This window comes from Phaenicophaeus curvirostris, chromosome 26 (assembly GCF_032191515.1).
Source record: "Phaenicophaeus curvirostris isolate KB17595 chromosome 26, BPBGC_Pcur_1.0, whole genome shotgun sequence".
Lineage (NCBI taxonomy): Eukaryota > Metazoa > Chordata > Aves > Cuculiformes > Cuculidae > Phaenicophaeus > Phaenicophaeus curvirostris.
The window spans coordinates 2,242,516-2,263,494 of NC_091417.1; the positions used below are offsets into that span (position 1 = coordinate 2,242,516).

The following is a 20,979-nucleotide window of genomic DNA, read 5'->3' on the forward strand; positions in this document are numbered from 1 at the left end:
CTGCTTGGTTTCCTGGGCCCTGGGGCTCCCCACGGTGAACTCCCTGGTGGAGGGCGATGGGAGAGAAGTGGCCAAGCCCTGTGGTGGGCAGGGGAGGGAAATTGCACCCGCTCTGTCCCTAACCCTCGTGCCCTGACCTCAGAGAAGTCGTGATGCTCCGCTCTGGAAGTGGGTTCCTACGTCTCTCCAGCTGCAGATGTGTGGCTGGGTGGAGCGGAGATGCTTTCCTGCCGCTCTGTAAGCTGCAAGCGAATTCCTGTTGGAAATTCTTCCCCGTGAGCGTGAGTTCACCCCGCATCCCTGGCTGTGAACATGGTAACCGAGGCCTCACCAGTGCTGCGTTGGCCTCATGCTGGGAGAGGCTCCTCTGCGGGGGTGTCCTGGCACCCGGTCAGCTGCTTTAGTGGTGAATCCACCGGTCATTGTCACAAAACCCCAACCCTGAGGGGGTGGCAGAGCTGGGGTGGCTTTGCCTCTGCTCCTTTCATTTATGTTTTCTGCTTGACTCACAAGAAAGGGGGAAGCGGTGCCTGGGGGTGCTGGGTGCCAGTCTTCCCCTCGGGATGCCCCGGCTCTGAGCCAGGTCGCGGCTGCATCCCTGGGGCTGGGCTGTGCCCCCTGCCTTGACTCCAGTGGGGTTCGCAGCCCCTGTTTTGAGGGCTCTAAACCAAGTGTTTCGGTCGTGCTGCGGGAGAGGCAGCACAGGAACGACCTGGAGCGGTTCCACAGGGTTTAGGTCAATGCTGGCAGGGAAGAAGACAGCGGGATGGTGATTCAGGGCCTGCCTGACCCCTGCCTGCTCCTGATGCCTGGGATGATCTCAGCTCTTGACTGTTCATGGAATTCACTGGAGGGAGAGACCCTAATACGGTGAGCGGAGGAGCCTTGCCGTGCTGTGCTGCTCCCCACCAGGCCTGCGTCCTATGTTGAGCGGCACCGACGTTCCCGGGCACTTCAGCCCTGGTCCAGTGGCAGCTCCTGCCTGCCCAGGGGCGGCTCTTTACCGTTAGCTCGGAGCAAAGAGCAGCCCTGGGCGCTCTTGGCCTTCCAGGCTCTGTCAATATTTGCCAGCGGCAGCCCCACGCTCCCTGTTGGCGCCTGGCACTTCACCTTCCAGGAAAGGGCTGGAGCAGAAGGGGTTTCCTGTAAACGCCGATAAGCGAGAAAGGAGCATTGCCTCTCGCCGCTTGCTCTCCCGGGAGCTGCTGGGCAGGGGCTGTGGCTTCCCCAGGGTGGTGGGATGGGGTATGGATGGCAGTGCGGCTTTGGCTTCATCCCTGCTCCTTCCCAGGACAGGGAAGCGGGGAGAGAAGGCCGGAACAGGGACCTCCAGCACCCACTGGAGCTCCGGCTTCATGCTTGCCCCTTCCTAGAATAGGGAAATGAGGAAAAGGCAGGAGCAGGGATCCCCAGCACCCACAGGAGCTCTGCTGGGGCCACCATGGGGCTGCTGGTGGTCATGGGACACGAACATGGGACGGGTGGTGGGAGGAAGCGGGGTTGGTGCAAGCCTGGGAGTGCAGGGACAGCCCAGGGTGGCCAAACACCCCTGGGGTGAGGCTACGGGCGGGCTGGGAATGGCTACAGGGGCTTGCCGCGTCCCCTGGTTCTGCTGGTTTCAGCTGGGCGCGTCTATTTGTCCATCCACCTGGGGTTTCTCCCTGATGGAAGTCTCATCCCAGGGCGGGGACACTAGGAGGGCTCCCGGGGCAGCTGTAGGGCTGATTCCCCTTGCGGCAGCAGAGAAGGAGAGGTGACCAGGTTCCCCCACTGCCACCAACCCCAAGGTCTGTGGCGAGGCCATAGCTGCCTCTGCAGAGCCCTTGAGCGCTCATCACACCCGTGCTCGCTCTCCTGGCCATCCCTGCGTGGGATGGGGATGCTCGGTGCTGCCGGGGTGTGCGTGAGCCCCAACATCAGCTGCCGGCAGGTCCCGGTGTGGTGCCAGTGCCGGGACTGCTCCCCACAGCCCTGAGCTGCCAGCTGGGCACTGCCAGGCTCCGGCGCTTTCTAGGAATCGGCTCTTGCCCAAGCGCTGCTGCCGGATGCAGGAGGAAGCTGCCACCCCCGAGCAGCTGCACCCAGCCACCCACGGGTAATTCCTGGCCCCCTGGGGAGGTTTGTGCCGCGGTGCAGGGCCAGGAGCACCAGGGGTGCTGGCTTGTACCAAAATTCAGCACCACTGAGCTGGTGCCAGCAGCCACAGGGGAAAGGAACCCATTCCCCACGTCCCATCTCTGTCCCCGTGTCCCCTCACCACGCAGCATCCCACCCCACGCAGGCAGGAAACGGCAGGAAAGGCAAAAATAGAATTTATTTCCATTTTTTATCGCATATATAAAAAAAACAAACAACCCTAGCATGTGTTTTGCTGGGGCTGACCCAGCTGTGGCAATAAATACAGTACAAAACACCGGGCTGGGCTGTGAAATTTCCCATACACAAAAACGGCTGCGTGGGCCGGAGGGAGCTGCCGGCACAGCCACGAGACCGGAGGCTGTGCCAGTCTCAGGGTGGACAGGAGCTGCTCCCCAGGACTGGGAGATGGGTGCAAATAAATTAAACCGCAATAAATACTCGAGTTCAGCAGGGAAGGGGAACGGGTGCTGGCAGAGCGAAGCCTCAGCCCTCCCAAAGATGTTGGAGCTCCCCTGGAAAAGCCTCATCCTGAGAGGCTGCCGCATCCCTACGGCTCCTCCATCCTCCTTACCTAATGGCCAATAAATATTAATTAATGTAACTATGCCTAATAGCAATAACAGCCATCAGAGCCGTCCCTGCAGGCTGCAGCCCAGGCAGGGAGATGCTCTGAAGTAGCTTCATCCATAGATGAAGATGGTTTTTCCCCTCGGCCACGCGGGATGCTCAGGGCTTCCGGCAGCACCCTGCCTGAGCCGTGGGGAAACTGAGGCACACGCGGTGCCCGCGGCAGCTGCCAGGGCTCAGCCGCGGCTCCCGAACCTCATAGCAGAGATACGCTTTTGTTTAAATATTAAACAAGGGTGATGCTGCGCACGGAGAACCGTGCACGGATGCCACCGCAGGGCCGGCCACCCTGCTCTGGGACCACTGGGCGGGGGAGCATCCCCGCCGGATAAATATTAAATAGCGATAAATAGTGAAAAAAGCGGAAAAGCCGGGAAGGTCGCTCGGGCTGGGACATAAATAAATAGGGTGCGGTGATGCAGAGCCGGGGGTCAGAGGCGGGCGAGGTGCCGCAGCGCTCGGTACGCCGTCTCCAGGAAGCGCTGGAAGTTGGCCAGGATGAAGAAGCCGCCAACTTGGTGTTGGAAACGGGAGGAGAAAGCGGGAAGGGGGCTCCGGTCCTCGGTGGGGAAGGTCACCGTGGCCAAGCCCAGGTCCTCCATCTGCAGCGGGCAGAGGTGTCAGCTCCAGACACCCCGGGGAGCACGGCAGCATCCTGGGGTGCCTGCGGAGCTGCTGCGAGCTCGGGGACGCGCATCCCATATCGCTGCCGAGCCCTGCTCATTCCCTCAGGGATGCAGACCCCGTATCCCTGCTGTGTCCTCCCCATTCCTTCAGGGATGCGAAGCCCGTATCCCTGCTGAGCCTTCCCAGGGGATGCACACCCTGTGTCCCTCCTGTGCCCTCCCCAGGGATGCAGACCCCGTGTCCCTCCTGTGCCCTCCCCAGGGATGCAGACCCCGTGTCCCTGCTGAGCTCTCCCTTTCCCTCAGGGATGCAGATCCCGTATCTCCACTGAGCCTTCCCAGGGGATGCAGACCCTGTGAAGCTCTCCCCATCCCCCTGGGGATGCAGACCCCGTATCCCCACTGTGCCGTCCCTATTCCCCCGGGGATGCAGACCCCATGCTCCCCCTCACCTGCTGCTGGATGTTGGAGGAGAGGTTGGCAGCGTCCAGCTGCAGGGTCTCCACCAGGCCGGCGTGCGTGGGCAGCAGCTCCAGGACGGTGGCGAGGGAGCTGTGGTAGTTGCGGAGCCCATCACGGATCTGGCTGAAGCAGGCCTCCTGCGGGCAGGCACGGAATGGTCAGTGGGGCTCGGAGTGGTCAGTGAGGCTCAGAGCAAAGCTCAGAGTGGTCAGTGGGGCTCAAAGCAGAGCATGGAGCGGTCAGTGGTGCTCAAAGCTGTCAGTGAAGCTCAGCAGGGCTCAGAGTGGTCAGTTTGGCTCAGAGCAGGGCTCGGAGTGGTCAGTTTGGCTCAGAGCACGGCTTGGAGTGGTCAGTTTGGCTCAGAGCATGGCTTGGAGTGGTCAGTTTGGCTCAGAGCAGGGCTCAGAGTGGTCAGTAGGGCTCGGAGTGGTCAGTTTGGCTCAGAGCAGAGCTTGGAGTGGTCAGTTTGGCTCAGAGCAGGGCTCGGAGTGGCCACTTTGGCTCAGAGGAGGGCTCAGAGTGGTCCGTAGGGCTCGGGGTGGTCAGTTTGGCTCAGAGCACAGCTCGGAGTGGTCAGTTTGGCTCGGAGCATGGCTCGGAGTGGTCAGTTTGGCTCAGAGCACGGCTCGGAGTGGTCAGTAGGGCTCAGAGCACGGCTCGGAGTGGTCAGTTTGGCTCAGAGCAGGGCTCGGAGTGGTCAGTTTGGCTCAGAGCATGGCTTGGAGTGGTCAGTTTGGCTCAGAGCAGGGCTCAGAGTGGTCAGTTTGGCTCAGAGCACGGCTCAGAGTGGTCAGTAGGGCTCGGAGTGGTCAGTTTGGCTCAGAGCAGGGCTCGGAGTGGTCAGTTTGGCTCAGAGCAGGGCTTGGATTAGTCAGCGGGCCTTGGAGTGGCCAGCAGGGACTCGGAGGAGGCTCAGAGCGGTCAGTGGGGCTCAGAGCAGGACTCAGAGCGGTCAGCGGAGCTTGGAGAGGTTGCGGGGACTCGGAGCCAGGCTCAGCGCGGGACTCCCTCCGAGCGGTCGGTGGGGCTCAGCCTGGCCACTGCCCCTGTGCTGGGCACCCCACTGCCCCTGCGCGAAGCTGGCGGGGCTGAGACTGTTGCGCTCGTGCCACGGGTGAGCGCCCGCACTCACCGCCTGGAAGGCGCGGCTGTGACACTGCTCCAGCGGTGCCTGCGCGATGCCCAGGTCCTGCCGCACAAGCAGCAGCTCCTCCTCCTCGCACAGCTGGAAGGTGTCGCACTGCGGCCAAGGGGACAGGGTCAGGCTGGCCGGAGGATCCCACTGCCCCATCCCTGAGCCGCGGGACCCCCCCCGCCGTGTGTCCCCAGCCCCCGCGGGTGCCCCAGGACCTCGGGGTCAAGCAGCGTGGTGGGAGGCCAAGGCACAGGGCACACCGCTGGCTCCTGGCCTTGCGGTGCCGATAAGGGGAAGGTCACCTTATCTGTGACCCCGCAGCGCCTGTGGCCACCTTCCCCCCCCGGGGCTCTGCGCGGCACGCAGGACTCACCACCGCACGCTGCAGCGCGGCCACGTCCCCCTTGATCTTGCGGGTGAATTCGAGGTTCTTGTGCAGGAAGAGCTGGAAGTCGTGGTCCCCCGAGAGCTCGGCCAGCGGCGCCCCGTCCAGCGCCCGCCACGGCGCCCACAGCAGCGCGACCAGCGCCGGCATCAGCGCGTCTGCGGGGACAGCGGCTCAGCGCCCACCCCGAGGGCACCGCGGCCCCCAGCCCAGCGAGCAGATGCTCCCCGGGGATGGTGGCACCGACGCAGAGCAGGGAAGGGGCAGAGACCCCCTGGATGGGGGAGAGCGACCGGGGGGATCCCTGCGTCCTGCAGTGCCGAGTTGGCTACAGGTACAGCGGGTTTTCCGAGCGCAGCGGGTGCTGCGGGTGCAGGTACTCACGGGTGAGGGAGCACATGGTGCCTGGCTCAGTGTCTTCTCCTCTCTGCAAGCCTGGCCTGGTCCAGCACAGCTCCTCCTGCCCCGGCTCTGCGCGGCCTCATCGATTAGGGCATTTATAGCGGGCTCCGGGGATTCACACTGATGTGGCAACAGTGACGATTGCCTCATTGTCTTAATCACCAACATGCAAATCCTGGGAGCCAGGCGCTCCGGCCGCTGCCCACACCTTCCAGCCTGCGGGGCTTTCCCGGCCACCGGTGCCCCTCGCAGAGCCGACGGGTGCCCAGGGGAGCCCTGGCACCAGGGGAGATGTTGGGTGCTGGGATGGTGGCTCGGTGACTTATTAACCCGCTGGCCGGGCTCCCGCCTCGCCGGCCGGGCTGGCCAATGCCCCGGTGTCACCGGCGGGTCACCGGGCAAGGGGATGGTGGCTTTTCACAGCCAGAGTCCCTCCTGGATTGTCACTATCCCAACCCCGCGTGGGCATCATCCCCACCAGCTGCCCAAGCCCCGGTGGCCGGCGTGGTGCTGGGACCGGCCGGAGGTGACTGAGGTCAGGTCAGACCCCATCCAGGCACCTGCCAGGGACACGGCCCCCCCGGTTCAGCGCCCCAGGGCCGGATCCTGCCCCGCTGGGTGCCGCAGGGCTGCGCCAAGCTCAGCGTTGCTGCGAGCAGCACCGAGCGCTCGGTGGTGTCGGGGCCCCAGCCCGGGGCTGTCCCGCCTGCCCCTTCGGGGAAGCGGCTCCCAGTGCAGCCCCGGCTGCTCCCTGCCCCGCTGACGTAGGAATTTTGGCTCGTGCGGGTTCCCGCAAGTCCTTCCAGGATGATCTGGGCTGCTGCCAGCTGGGCCGGATCCTGAGGCACCCGCCGGACACACAGCCAAGCCAGGCAAGGGTGACCCCAGGGGTCCTTGTGCCACCTGGGCCTGGCTCGGGGCCGGTGCGGGGACACAACGCGCTCCCTGAGCCCCGGGAGCTGCCCCCATCTTCAACTGGAAAGAAGGAACCCAGGGCAGCTGCATCCGATCCATGAGCACCGCCAGCTGTTAACTCTGAAACCTAACGATGACCTCTCTTCCCAGGTCCAGGCTGCGTAAAAGGAACTCGGGAGCAGATCCTGTTCATGCGGTTTCCTAGGAGAAATCCCCCCTGCTCTCCCTTTGTCCTCCCCGGAGCCGGGGGAAGCCAGGGCTGTTCCGGAGCGGGTGCCCCTCGTGGGATCAGGCTCAAGCACCCGGGGGCTCATCCCATTTCCCAGAGCAGAGCTGCCTTCTCAGCAGGTCGATGCCTTCATGAATCAGGGTTGGGGGGGACGTGAATCAGCGCCTGGTGGGGCCCAAAGCCCCCTGTCAGCTTTCCAAGGAAGGAAGTGGTGGCCGGACCCGAAACCCTGTGGGTGGTGGGGCCCGGGCAGCGGAGGTGGCCCAGCACCACTTCCCCCGGGGCTGGCGCTACCCAGCTCGGCCCCACGACCCAGCCTGGGTGCCTGCCCTGCTGTGGTTCTGCCTCGTGGTCACCCGCAGGGCCTGACCCGGGCACCCAGCGAGCAGCTCCAGCGTGTCCCCGCGTCCCCGGTGCCAGATCCAGCACCCCTGGTGCCACCCTGGATGTTGGGGTGTGGCCCAGGGCCCCCAGAGCAGGGACAGGCTTTGTCCATCACCCTGGGGCAGCCCCGTGCTCGACCCTCAGCTCGGCCTGGGCGCAGAGTGGGAGGTTCCCACATTTTTTCCCCCCAGAGGATGAGCAGAGCTGGTCCCAGATCCTGACAGGAACCACGCGAGGTGTCTGCGTGTCCCCCAGTCCCATTGTTGGTGGCTGTGGGGGGCCCAGCCTGGCCCCCAAGCCTTTCCCGGCAGTGTGAGAGCGTGGCGGGGCTCAGACTCACGCTCTCAGTCCTGCTCCATGGCTGCAGCCGCAGAACAAAGCGGCTTCTGGGAGAGAGGATCCACACAGGATAGAGCAGATGCTCCCTGGCTCAACTCTGAGCTGGCCCCTGGATCCCAGAGCCCCCGGGAACCCATCCCGGAGCGGCCGGGATGGCAGAGGTGGCCCCAGCTCTGGTCCTGAGCCCCAGGGAGGGGAGCAGAGAGCAGAAACTCCGTCCCCCAGGCACCACAAACAGCCAGGAGGAGGGTGGCTGGGCTGGCGTTTTTTCAACTTTTATTTTAAAAGTCATAATTGAAGCTTAACAAAGTTTGACCCCATTATTGTTGCGAGAGCTGGGGGGCACCCAGAGTCCCTGCGGAGCTGTTCGCTCCTGCCCTGCCCCTGCTTCCCCAGGACCTCCCCATGCACCGGCTCCTCTGCGCCTCCACCGGGCGCAGCGACAGCCGAGACCACCGGCACCCTCAAAAGAACGTGGGGTTATGGGGAAAAGGGCTCCCGGTGGGGGATGAGGGAGCAGGGAAGCCCCGTGTCCTCCTCCCACCGTACGGACATGCAGGCATTTATCAAAGGAAGGCGGACGGTGGGGCCAGGGCTGCGTGGGGCAGCTCCGCTCAGACAGCGCCTTCCCGAGGGACAGATAAAAAAATACAGCCAGGCACGAGGCTCACGGAAAACCATCATCGTCGTCCTCTGCCATCTCCTTTGCGAACTCCAGGTCCTGCTGCTCACGCTCCCGGCGCTCCTGGAAGGCAGAAAAGGCAGAGGTTGAGAAGAGGAGCCGCGTCCTTCTCACGGCCGCAACCTTCCCAGGGCCGCAGCCCGAGCAGTTTCACGATGCGGCGACCCAGATGAGATCTCACCTCTGCAGATTCCAAGTCCTTGTTGTAAGATTTAGGTGGAAACCTCATGGCCTAGGCAAAAAAAAAAGAGGGAAGAGAAGCAAATTGGAGCCAAGCGCCACCTGAGCTCTGCCCCGCTGTCCCTAGCAGCCCGGGGAGCGGCTGCTCTCACCTTAACAGACATGTTGTGGATGTCGAGGCAGAAGGAGATGCGCTGGTGGAACGCCAGCTGGGGCTCCCGAGTGGAGTAGATGTCGATCATCTCCTTGGACTGGACGTAGCCCTTCTCGTGGTTAATGCTGGCCTCGATCACGCCGTCCCGAATGGCCTGGGAGCCAGAAGAAAGGTGGTCAGGACACCCCCAGCCTCCGACTGCTGCGGCACAGGAGGAAAGGGAGGAACGGGCTGCTGCGGTGGGAGCAGTGGGATTGGGACACAGCGCACGGAGAGGGGACTTGGCGCCCCGAGCATCCCAAGAAGGGCCTTGATGGAAAAGTGGATGCAGAGAGGGGAGAGAGACCGGAACCGCAGGACCCAGAGGGATGGGGACTTCACTACCTTGGCCACGATAAACTCAGCATCCTCCGGGCTGTCCAGCTGCAGCTTCTGGGCGATATCGGCCAGGGAGATGCGAGAATAGGAAAGGCTGATCATACGGACACCTGCGGGGGAGGACGGAGAGTGGAGCCCCCGGCAGCGGCTGTGACCGTGACCCCAGGTGCCCCGGCTGTGGCTCCCGACCTGTCTTGATGACGTTGTGCCTCAGCCGGATGATCAGGGTGTAGGTGCCATCGGCCTGGAACTTGTCCCCAAACTGATCGAGGACCTGGTTGAACTTGGCCAGGTTCCCGGTCCTGACGGCTGGAAGAGGGGAATGTGTTAATTGGGATGCAGGAGGCAGGGATGACCCCGGGGACTGCTGCCCCCTCCTCTTCAGAGCTGCCAGGTCCCATCAAGAGGAAAGAAATACCCTCTGCTCTCCCTCCCAGGTTTTTCTGCTCCCTCAAAGCACAGGACATTGTGCCAAGACACCCGAGAGGGACGGAGCCCAGGCAGGAGCAGCCTGTCATACCCTGGGTCAGCAGGAAGTAGGGCATGAGCGAGCGCTTGAGGGAGGGCTGTCTGAACTGGAGCCTGTCCGGGATCTCCCCCAGGAGCAGTTCCACCACGATAAGCAGCTTGTGCACCTTGAGCAGAGAGAGAGACAGTGAGTCCCCACTGCCCAGCGCTGCGGCAGCTTCCCTGTGGAGCCAGGAGGCACCGGAGCCACCTGGCGTTCCTCGTCCCCGCTCACCGTCTGCTTGAAGCCAACAGCTGTGTGCTGCGGCGCCTTCCGCAGGGCATTTGTCATCGTCCTCCGCGCCTCCGAGTACTCCAGCTGGATGGCCTTGATGCGCCCTGCGTTTGAAAAGCCACTGAGTGAATCCAACTGGATCCAGCCAGCCAGAGCTTCACATCCTGGGGAAGCAGAGCTCCTGATTCCGGAGCTGCTGGTGCCACGTGGAACCCTCAGGATCTCACCTGTGTAATAAAGGTACCGAGCCCACTCGTTGTTGTTGGCCTGCTCAGGAAACACTGACTTAGAGACAAGCTTTTCCGCCTGGTCATAAAGGTTGTAGTGGAGATAGTTCCTCAGCAGCAGGTTGAGGAGGGTGGCCTGCCCGTCCGCATCGTGGCGCAGCGTGGCTGTTCGTAACCGGGCATGTAGGAAGCTGCCAGAGCGAGAGAGAGCGTCAGGGAGGAGGAGAGAAAGAGCCCTGCTCAGCAGGATGTGTGGGACACCCAGGGAGGATCCACCCCACCTCCTGACCACGTCGAGTTTATTCAGGAATTCATAGATGCGGGAGTGGTAGTAATAGCATTTTGCTACCACCAAGTCGAGGGCCCGGCGGTTTTGGGAACTGATCTTCTGCATCAGGTCGTCAGAGACCTTCTGAGCCTGCCGGAGGGAAAGAGAGGTCGGAGTTGAGGAACCAGGAGGCTGAGCCCAGGGGCTGCCCCCAAACACAGCTGAAGGGAAGGGGAGAGCGTGGGGCCAACACCAGGCAGGTCCCTGATGCTCTCCAGGCTCTGCCTGGTGCAGGAGCACTGCAGGAAGAGCTCGGGGAACCTCACCTCGGCGTATCGCTTGCTGTTCATCAAGTAGATGACAAGAAGCAGCTGGAGGTAGGTCTCCACTTCTGGCAAGAGAGGGGCGGAGGCCGCTTTCCCTGTCCGTGGGCGAAACTGCAGCTCAGCTTCCGTCTCCATGACCTGGGCGGGGAGAGACGTGCTGGAATTCCATCCCTCCATCCCACCTCAAGCCCCGCTGGCAGCGAGGCCCGTCCCCACCGTGTCCTGGTGACAGGAGAGCCAGCCTAGGCTGCCAGTACAACAGTCCCACCCCTGCTGAGCACTGCAGCGACCCATCTCATCACACACACGCCCCTGAGCGGCGTATCCCAGGAATCCCCAAGCCTTTGCTGTTCCTGGTGCTCTCCCACCCCGCACAGCGATGCTCTGGAGGCTCACGGGGGTGGGGAAGGTGGCCCCTCCGCAGCCAAGCACTTCTCCCCATTCCCTGCTGCCGTACCTCCTCCAGGAAGCCAAGGAGGAAATCCCGCACGGTGCTGTTGGAGGTGAAGAAGCCATTGATGGCTTTGTGGAGCACGTTGGAGTTGAGTCGGCGCGAGGTGGAGGGCAGAGCCCGCAAGGCACGCAGGACGTAGCGCGGCTCCTTCCCCGACACAGCCTTCTCCAGCTGCTTCACGTGCTCCTTGATATCTGAGGGAGCACATGGGATAAGCTCTCAGCACGCGTCTGCCTGAGGCCTCAGCCAAAGGGCACACCAGATTGGAGATGGGATCCCTCCAGATCCAGCCGGCTGCTGTTAGGACCCTCCATCCACTTGTGGGAGCAGGACCGAGCATCCTCAGCATCCCCAGTGCCCTGACCCAACCCTAGAGCCACCCCTGCTCAGAGCAGGGGCTGGAGAAGACTCCTCTAGAGGCCCCTTTCTCCCTCTGTGAGCTCCATCCTCCTCCTGCAGCCTCCCTGGGGTCCCATCGTGGCATTCCTGGGGCTCCCCCGGCCCCCTGCAGGGACCCTTTAGGGCCTCTCCAACTCCTTTTCCCCACAGTGGCCCCTCCATTCCCCTCCTCCAATGCCCTTTCCAGCATTTCTCTCCTTGACAACCCCCCACTTCCCTTCCTACCCCTGCAGACACCCCTTCCTACCCCCTCCTCAATAAGGATTCCCCCCCCCAGGGCTCCCTACAGCCCTCTCAATACCGTCTGTCCCTGGATTCCCCAGGGAGGCGCCCCTAAGCCAGCCCTGCCCCTCCCCCCGCGTTCCCCTCGGCCTGATACAACACCCCCCCCACCCCCCCGTTCTCCTCGGCCTGGGACCCCCCCCCTCGTTACCCTCCTCGCTCCCCGTTCCTCTCAGACCACCCCCCCAGGCCCCGTTCCCCTCATCTCAGCCCCCCCCCTCACCCTCCAACGTGATGGCATCCAGCTCCCGCTGCGGCTGCCGCTCCCCGCCCGTTTCCGCCGCCGTCCCCGCCCCGGCCGCCGCCTCCTCCTGCATCTCCACGTCGGGGGGCGCGGGCGGGGGCCCGTCGGGGGGCGCCTTGGCCTTGTCCCCGCGGCGGCGGGACGCGCCCTCCTGCTTCATGGCCGTGACACTGCAACAACCGCGGGGCCCGCCGGGAGCCAGGCGCGACCAGCCGAACCCGGCACTCGGGCTGTCGAGCGCCGAGTTCGGCACCGATCGGCTCCTCCCGCTGAGCCCGCTCGGGTGCTTCCGTCACGCTCTCGGGTCCTTCCGTTACGCTCTCGGGTGTTTCCGCCAGACGTTCGGGTATTTCCGTCACACCATCGGGTATTTCCGGCTGCCGCTCGGCCGTTCCCGCCCTTCTCGCGGCGCATGCACGGGTGGGTCCAACTGTGCCGCGCTGAGGCGAAGTGCGAGGCTCCTGCCCCGGGGAGAGGCCGCAGTTCTTATCCGGCCCCCGCCGCCTTTACGGGGCTCGGGGCCGGGGTTGCAGGGCCGCTCCTGTGCTGGTAAGGAGCCTATCAGGCTGTGTCTGTAGGCTGGAGGGCAGGGGGGCTCTGCAGAGGGACCTGGAGAAGCTAGATCCATGGATGGAGGTCAGGGAGGCTCTGCAGAGGGACCTGGAGGAGCTGCATCCATGGATGGAGGGCCGGGGGGCTCTGCAGAGGGACCTGGAGAAGCTGGATCCATGGATGGAGGTCAGGGAGCATCTGCAGAGGGACCTGGAGAAGCTGCATCTATGGGTGAAGGGCAGGGGGGATCTGTAGAGGGACCTGGAGAAGCTGGATCCATGGATGGAGGGCAGGGGGTCTCTGCAGAGGGACCTGGAGAAGCTGGATCCATGGATGGAGGGTAGGGGGGCTCTGCAGAGGGACCTGGAGAAGCTGGATCCATGAATGGAGGGCAGGGGGGCTCTGCAGAGGGACCTGGAGAAGCTGGATCCATGGATGGAGGGCAGGGAGGTGTCCCTGCCCGTGGCAGGGGGTGGAACTTCCAACCCAGACTGTTCCATGGTTCTCTAATACTGTGATTTCTTCCTCGCTGCTGGGGTGTGGAGCCCTGTGGGGCTGCTTTACCTGCTGTGCATCATTAAACCTCTCAGTTCCCACAGCTTCCTTACCCGTAGCGGGTTACTGAGGCACACACGAATCAAAGAGGGGGCCAGGATAAGTGGATTATTGCTGTTTTATTCCCTTGTACCTTACTGATCACACCAAGAGTTGTGTCCCCAAATGTTTTGGGAAAACCAGGATCACTTAGAGGGCAGCCAACAGGGTTGTGCTTGTTTGGGCTGGTGGATTTTTTCTGTTGCCATTCTGCATTCATATGGGTGGCAAAGAAAAATCAATTTTGGTATCTGGTTCTGGCTTCCCTAAGGAGTTTTCTTACCTTGAGCCTGCTTTTCCCCTTCATTTCAAAGCAGCACTAAGCAGTAACGCAGAGTAGGGATGAAATTTGGAGGGAGAAGCTGGCTTGCAGAGACTTTCAAATACATTCTCAAGTAATTCCCTTTCCCTCATCCTGGATGAAAGAACAGGGATAACTTAATCTGAGTTAGTGAGAACATTGAGGACATACAGGGATGCATACAGAGCTGCCATGGACGAGAAGGCTTCTTCGGCACAAACGGTGAATCCATCTGCCTGCAGTTTCACTCCGCTCATCGCCACCATGGTCACGGTTAGTTTTTGTTCCTTCTCTCGTGCGAAGGAGAGCAGGCTGGCATCCACACGGAAAGGTGACTTCTTGCACTTGATGTCATGTGCCAGGATGTTTTCAACCTGTGCAGCAACAACAAAAAAAAAGGCAAAAATCAGTGTTTTAGTGCTCCCCATCTGTGGAAGTTAAGTAAATGAGCTCTTTGACTCATGAAGTGTTTCACCATCTTACAGGTGCACTGGATAATCCATATTTTACATGGAATCATGGAATGGTTTGGGTTGGAAGGGACCTTAAAGCCCATCCAATTCCAACCCAACCCCCTGAAAGACTGTTGTGCAAGTGTATCCAGTTCCAGTTTCCTATGAATTAGTTATGTCCAAGAAATTAAAACTGTAGTATGTTTCTATGGTTTTTTTTTGTTTGGTTGGTTTTTTAAATCTGGAGCTAAAGAAGCCAAAAACTGACCCCCATTTCAAGAAAAATGGTAGTCAGCTGTGTCTAATTTAGCTTGTTATCAGCAAAACAGGTGTCACAAGTCCTAGCTCTTCATGTCTTTGTGTGGTTTCTCTCAAAGTGAGCATTGTGATCCCTGCCAAGTTTGAAACAATTGTTCTTTCCCTTCTTCCCGATGTTACTTCACGCTGTGATTCCACTCCTAATGTCATTATCGCTTATGTGCTGCTTCACATAAAATAACAACCCCCCACCCCTTCATCTGGAGCCAAATGTGATGTATGTGCTCTCACCAGCTTCAGCTGTCGGGACACGATCCCTTCTTCCAAGGACTCCAGCAGCAGCAGCAGCTGATCCTCTTTCAGTTCTGTTGAATTAAAACGAGTTTGGAAAAAAAAAATCAAACCCTCTTTGCATGTTTTAAACTGAATTATTAGCGCAGCCTCCCTGTGAGAAGAAATCAGCCTTTCTTCCAGGAACAGGTGATGGCAGTGCTGAGTGGAGGGACTGAGGGGAGATACAAGCAGCCTTGAGAAAGGAGCCCTGGGATTTGCACTGCTCTTCCTGCATGGCTGAATTCTGGTTTCAAGCCCTCTCTCCAAGGATCCCTTGCGCTCTATTCCAGGTCTGAGCATTAGCTCGGTGCCACGTTCCCAGCAATCGCTGCTCCGTGACTCCGACTGCAGGCAGCTCTCTGCTCCTGGCATAAACCACTGCCATTCCCACCACTGGAGAAACGGTTTTACCTAAATTGTCTGTAAATTTTCTGTGTTCTGTTAGTTTTGTCAGCACGATTACTCTTAACGTATCCCGGTGCCACTGGATTTCCCTATTAAAGCAGCTGGAAAGCCTCACCATCCAAAGCATCCAGAGTGTAGGTGATTGCTCCTGCCAGCTGAAGGAGAAGATGCCGTGGAGAGTTCTCTAAGCTGCTCAACAGGTCTTTTAAGTCCGGGCTTTCTGTTTTCAGCTCACAGCTACTGGTCTCATCAAGAATTGCTTCCATCTAGGGGGGATAAGAAACGCCAGGATTTAAGAGGAGAGGTGGCTTGTAGTTCCCTGCAGCACATGAACAGTCATACGGTCAGTCTCTCCCCTACCTAAGCTATTTATGAGGCTGTAATTGAGGCTTTAGTGTTCGCACTGGCTCTGGTTAAAGATAAGATATGCAATTTAAATGGTTTGACACCTTCAGGTAAATCTGCTGGGCTGTATTCAAGACATATTTCATTTGCGTTGTAATCGGGACATTCCTCCTGGTACTGAGAGGGGCTCCAGGAAAGCTGGGGAGAGACTCTTGGTCAAGGAGGGCAGGGATAGGATGGGGGGCAATGGCTTTAAGCTCAAAGAGGGGTGATTGAGGTGAGATCTTGGGAAGAAATGTTTCCCTGTGAGGGTGGGGAGGCCCTGGCCCAGGTAGCCCAGAGCAGTGGTGGCTGCCCCATCCCTGGAGGGGTTCAAGGCCAGGTTGGATGGGGCTGGGAGCCCCTGATCCAGTGGGAGGTGTCCCTGCCCGTGGCAGGGGTGGAACTGGAGGGGCTTTGAGCTCTCTTCTGGCCCAAACCATTCCATGGTTCTTTGATATTTCAGTCCTCGAGTCTGTCCTGAGCACCAGACAGATGTGCTGTGTGAAGGATTTGGGGGTTGGTAATTGTGGCACGGGAGGGACGGTGTGGGGGCAAGAGATGTCATCGTGACTGTCTGTGTTTATAAATTCCAGTAGTAAGAAGAGCTTTGCTTACTTTCTGGGTCAGTTCTTGAAACAGGTTCCTGTCTCTCATCACAGCTTTGATGGCTTTTAAGAATACGAGTAGCAGATTGGATGACAAATGGGAGAGAATTTGACAATTGTCTTTAACCTCTTTCTCCACTCCTTCTAATTTTTCTTGGAAGGAACCTGAAAACCAGAGAGTCCCGATATCACTTCCAAATCCCCCAAGAAGTTCACTGGCGCCCCTAAATTTAGGGGTTTAGGGTTGGATGGTTGTGGTGTTGCAGGGACCTGGCAGCATTCTGCAGGAAACACGTTGCTGCTGGTGGGTTGTGTTCATCCTGGGAGATTCCCTCTTCCCAAAGCAGGTAAAAGCATTGCAAATGGGAGCAGTGAAAGATGTTGCTTACCGTCAGATGCGAGCAAGAGTATTTTGTCATCCGGGAAATAGTTAAAACCTGCAACAGAATGATAATTAGAAAAACACTTAGAACTGGAGAGGAATTTTTTTACTGGGGTTGGTCGGAAGCTACTGGTGTTCCAGTTTGGAAATCTCAAGTGCTTGGTGTTTGCACTTGATCCAGTGCATTTGTCTTCTGCCTGTTATTTAAAACTCATTATTCCCAGGCCTCGTTCCCTTCTGTCTTATGTTTGGGTCTGAATCCGCTGATAAGTGTGTTAAAATACGAGCACATTAAAATGACAGCTTATACTCGACAGGACCTGTACAGGCGTGGGAAGCATGGAGCAAGCCAGATGTGGTCTCTAGAATCCTGCAGCAGGTTTGTGGACCTCAGTCTTCCCTCTCGCTATCCACCAGAAGCGCCTTTTACACCACTGAATGGTCAGTGCCCTGTTTTCTCTCTGGCTCTTTTCTTCCAAGTAGGAAAAGAAGAGAAAACAAACCTCTGCCTTCTCTGCTGCTTTTCAACAGGAGCTCTGCAGTTCCTGAAATTTAGAGCTGAGACTTCCAGTATCCCTCTTTCAATTGCCTAGCAACCTTCCTCCATCTCTTCCCCAGGTAACTCTTTTAACTTACTGCGTAACGAGGTTTCTGTCACTCGTGCATTCATGTCCTTGCAAATGAGCTAAGGGTGGCCATGAGGCTGAGTGATACTTCAGAAAATGTGTTTTCTCTTATGTGTTGTCTCCTGGATGGAGGAATTAGTTGTTTCTGGAAGGTACTTACCCCATGAATCATCCTCCCTGGAGAGCCTGATTGCCCGGAAGGCCAGGGTGCAGCCCTTGGGAATGGTTATGCTTTGTTTGTTCTCTCTGGTGCCCTGTTTGAGGAAAAAAAAATCTGTTATGGGGCCTGTATGGTGTGGAGGTGATGGGGAAGGACTGACTTTTCCACGACTTTTCCCTATTTCTCAAGAGGAACCGAACCTTTGCAAAAAACTTGACATAAAGTTGGGCCATGAAGCTGCCCTTTCCCTCTGTGGATTCCTCGTAGTGAGTCTCCTCTGAGGCTTCAATGGTCTCATGAACCACGTATAAATTTTGTCGTGTTCTATTTAGCTGTTGAATGAAGGAGTGATTCCTGTTGATTTTTCTGAAAGAGAAAAGGGATGCATTATCCTGGCTGTTCTCCTGAGTTAGAAAAGTCCTGTAGTCTGTGGGAGCCAGAACCCTTACGCTTGTATCCTCTCTTGTGTTGTGTGTATGGATGGAAATATCCCAATGTCAGGGACTTCTGGAGGGAAAAGGGGGCAGAAAATGTGCTGAAATGCTTGCTGTCCTCTGTGAATTCCCCTTCTGTGTGTGAGGGGCAGGGCGGCTGCAGCCTGGCAGCACACACGGCTGATTTGTCCTGATCTGCAGGCTCCTCTCCAGGTACAAATGTGAGACAGGGTGACTTGGCTCCATGCTGAGGTGTTCCCATGTGTAAGATTACACTTTGCATTGCAAAACTTTGTAAGGAATCTTTGCAGCTTCGGAAAGAATGTATCATCTCTCTTTCCTGCCCTCTAGAAGTGTGAGTAGTTAGGGAGGATGCGTGGGTCTTGGGTTTTGGCTGTTGAAAAACCATTGTGTGACTTAGCAAGGAGTAGAGGAGGGTGACAGAGGAAGTATTCTCCCTTTGTGTCCGTCTTACCTTTCTGCTCTCAGTGCCTCAAGTTTTGCTACTGATATGTCCTTCTTCTCCAGCTTAATGGACAGCACTTTGGAACAGGAGGCAGCTCCTGTCAGCTGTGCGCTTGTGGAGTCAATGCGAATGCTTAGACTCCCATCAACTCTGTCAGTCGAGCTCTCGTTAAATGTAAATTGTCTTAAATTTTGATCGCCATCGTTGGGTAAGAGGGATACTGAAATCATAGAATCGCAGGATCATTGAATCATGGAATGGTTTGGGTCAGAAGGGACCTCAAAGCCTATCCAGTCCCACCCCCAGGGACACCTCCCAGTGGATCAGGGGCTCCAAGCCCCATCCAACCTGGCCTTGAACCCCTCCAGGGATGGGGCAGCCACCCCTGCTCTGGGCAACCTGGGCCAGGGCCTCCTCACCCTCACAGGAAAATATTTCTTCCTAAGATCTCATCTCAATCTCCCCTCTTTCAGCTTCAAACTGTTACCCTCATCCTATGCCTGCCCTCCTGGATCAAGAGCCCTTCCCCAGCTTTTCTGGATCTCTTTTCAGTGCCTGAAGCTGCTCTAAGGTCTCCCAGGAGCCTTCTCCAGGCTCAACAACCCCAACTCTCCCACCCATCCTTGTACAGGAGGGGCTCCAGCCCTCGCGTCACCTCTGTGGCCTCCTCTGGACTCATTCCAACAGTTCCATGTCCTAAATAATTTGGCGTATTCACTTAAGCGTGATTACGCAGTCTCAGTATTACAACTATTGCGCACACCAGAAAGGTGAAACGTGGTAGAGTTGAGGCACAAATTATCCAAGTGTTTTGCCTATGGAAATTGAAAAATTGATGATTATCGCAGGCTTTACCTGTGCTTCTGTTGTTGTCTCCATGCAGCAGCACGTCATCAAGTTTGTACCATGTCCGTTTGTAGCTGGGAGATGGGTGGAATATAGTTTTGTTTTTTCTTATCACCAGACAGAGGGGTCTGAAATGTTCGTGGTCTAAAATGCTCTGAACTGGGACCAGATCTCCTCTGGGATCCATCTGCTTTGCAATGGCTTGGGTGAGTGTTTTAAACATGCTGCTGCAGTCGGATAAATTCTTGAAGCAAAATGAAGTGTGGTGGTGCCTTAGGAAAAGAGGCAAGGTGAAGTAAGCAAAATGACTTGAAATAGAATCGTAGAATCACAGATTGGCTTGGTTTGGAAGGGACCTCAAAGCCCATCCAGTTCCAACCCCCCTGTCATGGGGCAGGGACACCTCCCACTGGATCCAGTTGCTCCAAGCCCCATCCAACCTGGCCTTGAACCCCTCCAGGGATGGGGCAGGCACAACTTCCCTGAGCAACCTGTTGTAACAAAATACATGTTCCTTAATTAACGTTCAGCCTCTTCCCCCTTTGCTGATGAATTCCTCGTCATCTTGCAGACTGAGGATGCGATTGCAGCTCCTGAGGGTGCTGGTCTGCAGCACTGGAGTCCATCACCACTCTTTGGACTAAGGTTTTTTGTTGCGTGTACCACTACATTTTAATTTCTGAGCTCAACGTTGCCCCTTAACCTAGGGCCTATCATAAAATCACCAGGTTGAAAAAGACCTCTGAGATCATCGAGTCCAACCATCATGGCCCTAAGTGCTTTAAATTTTAATCAGTGCTTTGCCCTGATGGAAGCTTAAAAAGAAAAAAGCTTGAGCAATTTCTTGCTGCATTTTACTGCTCAACGTTTCCCCTCAGGTCTTGTTGGCCACAGACAGGAGGGGTTTAGCATTGTTTCGAAATAGAGTGTTAGAAAAATGTTTTTGTTAAAGCCTGGATGCAAGGAAGTGAAAATGCTGAGGTGTGAATGCTGGGCTGGGTGTGGGGAGAGTAGGAGAGCTTCTTCTATGGCAAATCTCCCCCAAAATGTGAAACACCCATCCCAGTGCAGCTCCGTGGGTTTGCCCTGGTGCTCTGCTTGTGTCCCTACGGAAGAGAGCTGAGTGGGGAAGAGGCAGGGGAAAAAATTACTGCTCATGTCCTGTTGCAGCTTGGTTTTACTGCAGTTTCAGTTTTGCTTTTTGCTTTAGCTGGGGTGTGGAAGGTGTGAGGGAGAAGAGCTTTCATCTACAAGTGAAAAAGCTTCCCATACTTACTGAGAAGAGAAACGTGCAGGTCTTCCCCTCTTCTGCACCCTGTGTTGTCCAGTGTTGTTAGAGAAAGTCCAGCAGAGCAGATGCAGGGATCTTCCCTCTCCCTGATGTCCCACAGGGGTCTGAGAAAAGAGACTCACTCAGTCTGATTCTTCCAGAAGGGATGGCGCGTCCTGTGAGATGGAGCTGCGGAGTGAAACACTCTTGTGTGCTTAATGTGGGATCATTTCAGTAGTGCCCAAAGGATTTATTCTCTTGAGAGACTTCAGAAAGAGGAAGAAACCTAAAAAAGAACGCTTCACAGACAACTTGCCTCACAGTTTGCTCCAACCCTCTTCCAGAACAATAACTCGTAGAAATATACTCGCCTGCTTGTGGGGTGGTTGGCTTCTCTGTCTCCAGGCCGTGTGTGGAGCAGTCTGCTGTGGTTCTGAAGTGAAGTGAACTCAAATGTGCAGCTGGCTTAGGGAACTGCTCTTTCCCCGCCTTTCCGTTCAGAAATCCGGAAACATCTGCTAATTTAGGACATGGGAAAACCCGTGGTTTGCAGTATTACTTCTCCTAATTGTTTCAGTCATTGACCAGGTCAACCTCTCATGGTCTCTTAAAATGACCGTGGATAACTTCGGCTTGTTCTACAGACGTATCGTTCCTGTCAGATTTGTTTAGTTTCCAGCACAGTTCTGGTTTTCATTCATCCTTCTGCTCGGCTTGGATGAGGAGCAGCGTGCCCTCGTGGTCCAGAAGGCCAAGGGTATCTTGGGGTGCATGGAGAAGAGTGTGAGGAACAGCCGAGGGGTGTTCTCCTCCTCTGCTCTGCCCTAGGGAGGCCCCATCTGGAGTCCTGTGTCCAGGTCTGGTCTTTCCAGCTCAAGGAAGACAAGGAATGACTGGAGAGAGTCCAGTGGGGGTCGTGGAAATGATGA

The 20,979-nt window shown here is 57.6% G+C and overlaps 3 protein-coding genes across 3 annotated transcripts; all 3 read right to left on the reverse strand.

Moving 5' to 3' along the window:
* Positions 1 to 2,295: 2,295 nt before the first annotated feature.
* CSF3 (colony stimulating factor 3) lies at positions 2,296 to 6,734 on the reverse strand. Its single transcript, XM_069877034.1, has 5 exons — positions 5,759 to 6,734; positions 5,363 to 5,532; positions 4,987 to 5,094; positions 3,845 to 3,991; positions 2,296 to 3,368 (listed from the first exon to the last, which is right to left on the reverse strand). The coding sequence occupies exons 1-5, from the start codon at positions 5,772 to 5,774 to the stop codon at positions 3,198 to 3,200; spliced, it is 612 nt and encodes a 203-aa protein (XP_069733135.1). The 5' UTR covers positions 5,775 to 6,734; the 3' UTR covers positions 2,296 to 3,197.
* A 1,168-nt stretch (positions 6,735 to 7,902) lies between these two features.
* Positions 7,903 to 12,187, reverse strand: PSMD3 (proteasome 26S subunit, non-ATPase 3). Its single transcript, XM_069876910.1, has 12 exons — positions 11,959 to 12,187; positions 11,058 to 11,248; positions 10,601 to 10,738; positions 10,288 to 10,424; positions 10,007 to 10,197; positions 9,780 to 9,883; positions 9,558 to 9,672; positions 9,227 to 9,346; positions 9,044 to 9,147; positions 8,658 to 8,813; positions 8,507 to 8,557; positions 7,903 to 8,388 (listed from the first exon to the last, which is right to left on the reverse strand). Exons 1-12 carry the CDS (start codon positions 12,137 to 12,139, stop codon positions 8,311 to 8,313), a joined length of 1,566 nt encoding a protein of 521 aa, XP_069733011.1. The 5' UTR covers positions 12,140 to 12,187; the 3' UTR covers positions 7,903 to 8,310.
* Positions 12,188 to 13,186: 999 nt separating this feature from the next.
* On the reverse strand, positions 13,187 to 20,488 carry LOC138731228 (gasdermin-A2-like). The gene is made up of 11 exons (XM_069877039.1): positions 20,422 to 20,488; positions 20,057 to 20,175; positions 18,790 to 19,052; positions 17,944 to 18,154; positions 17,235 to 17,400; positions 17,035 to 17,128; positions 16,256 to 16,303; positions 15,877 to 16,031; positions 14,990 to 15,140; positions 14,428 to 14,501; positions 13,187 to 13,800 (listed from the first exon to the last, which is right to left on the reverse strand). The coding sequence occupies exons 3-11, from the start codon at positions 19,001 to 19,003 to the stop codon at positions 13,564 to 13,566; spliced, it is 1,350 nt and encodes a 449-aa protein (XP_069733140.1). The 5' UTR covers positions 19,004 to 19,052; positions 20,057 to 20,175; positions 20,422 to 20,488; the 3' UTR covers positions 13,187 to 13,563.
* Between the last annotated feature and the right edge of the window lie 491 nt (positions 20,489 to 20,979).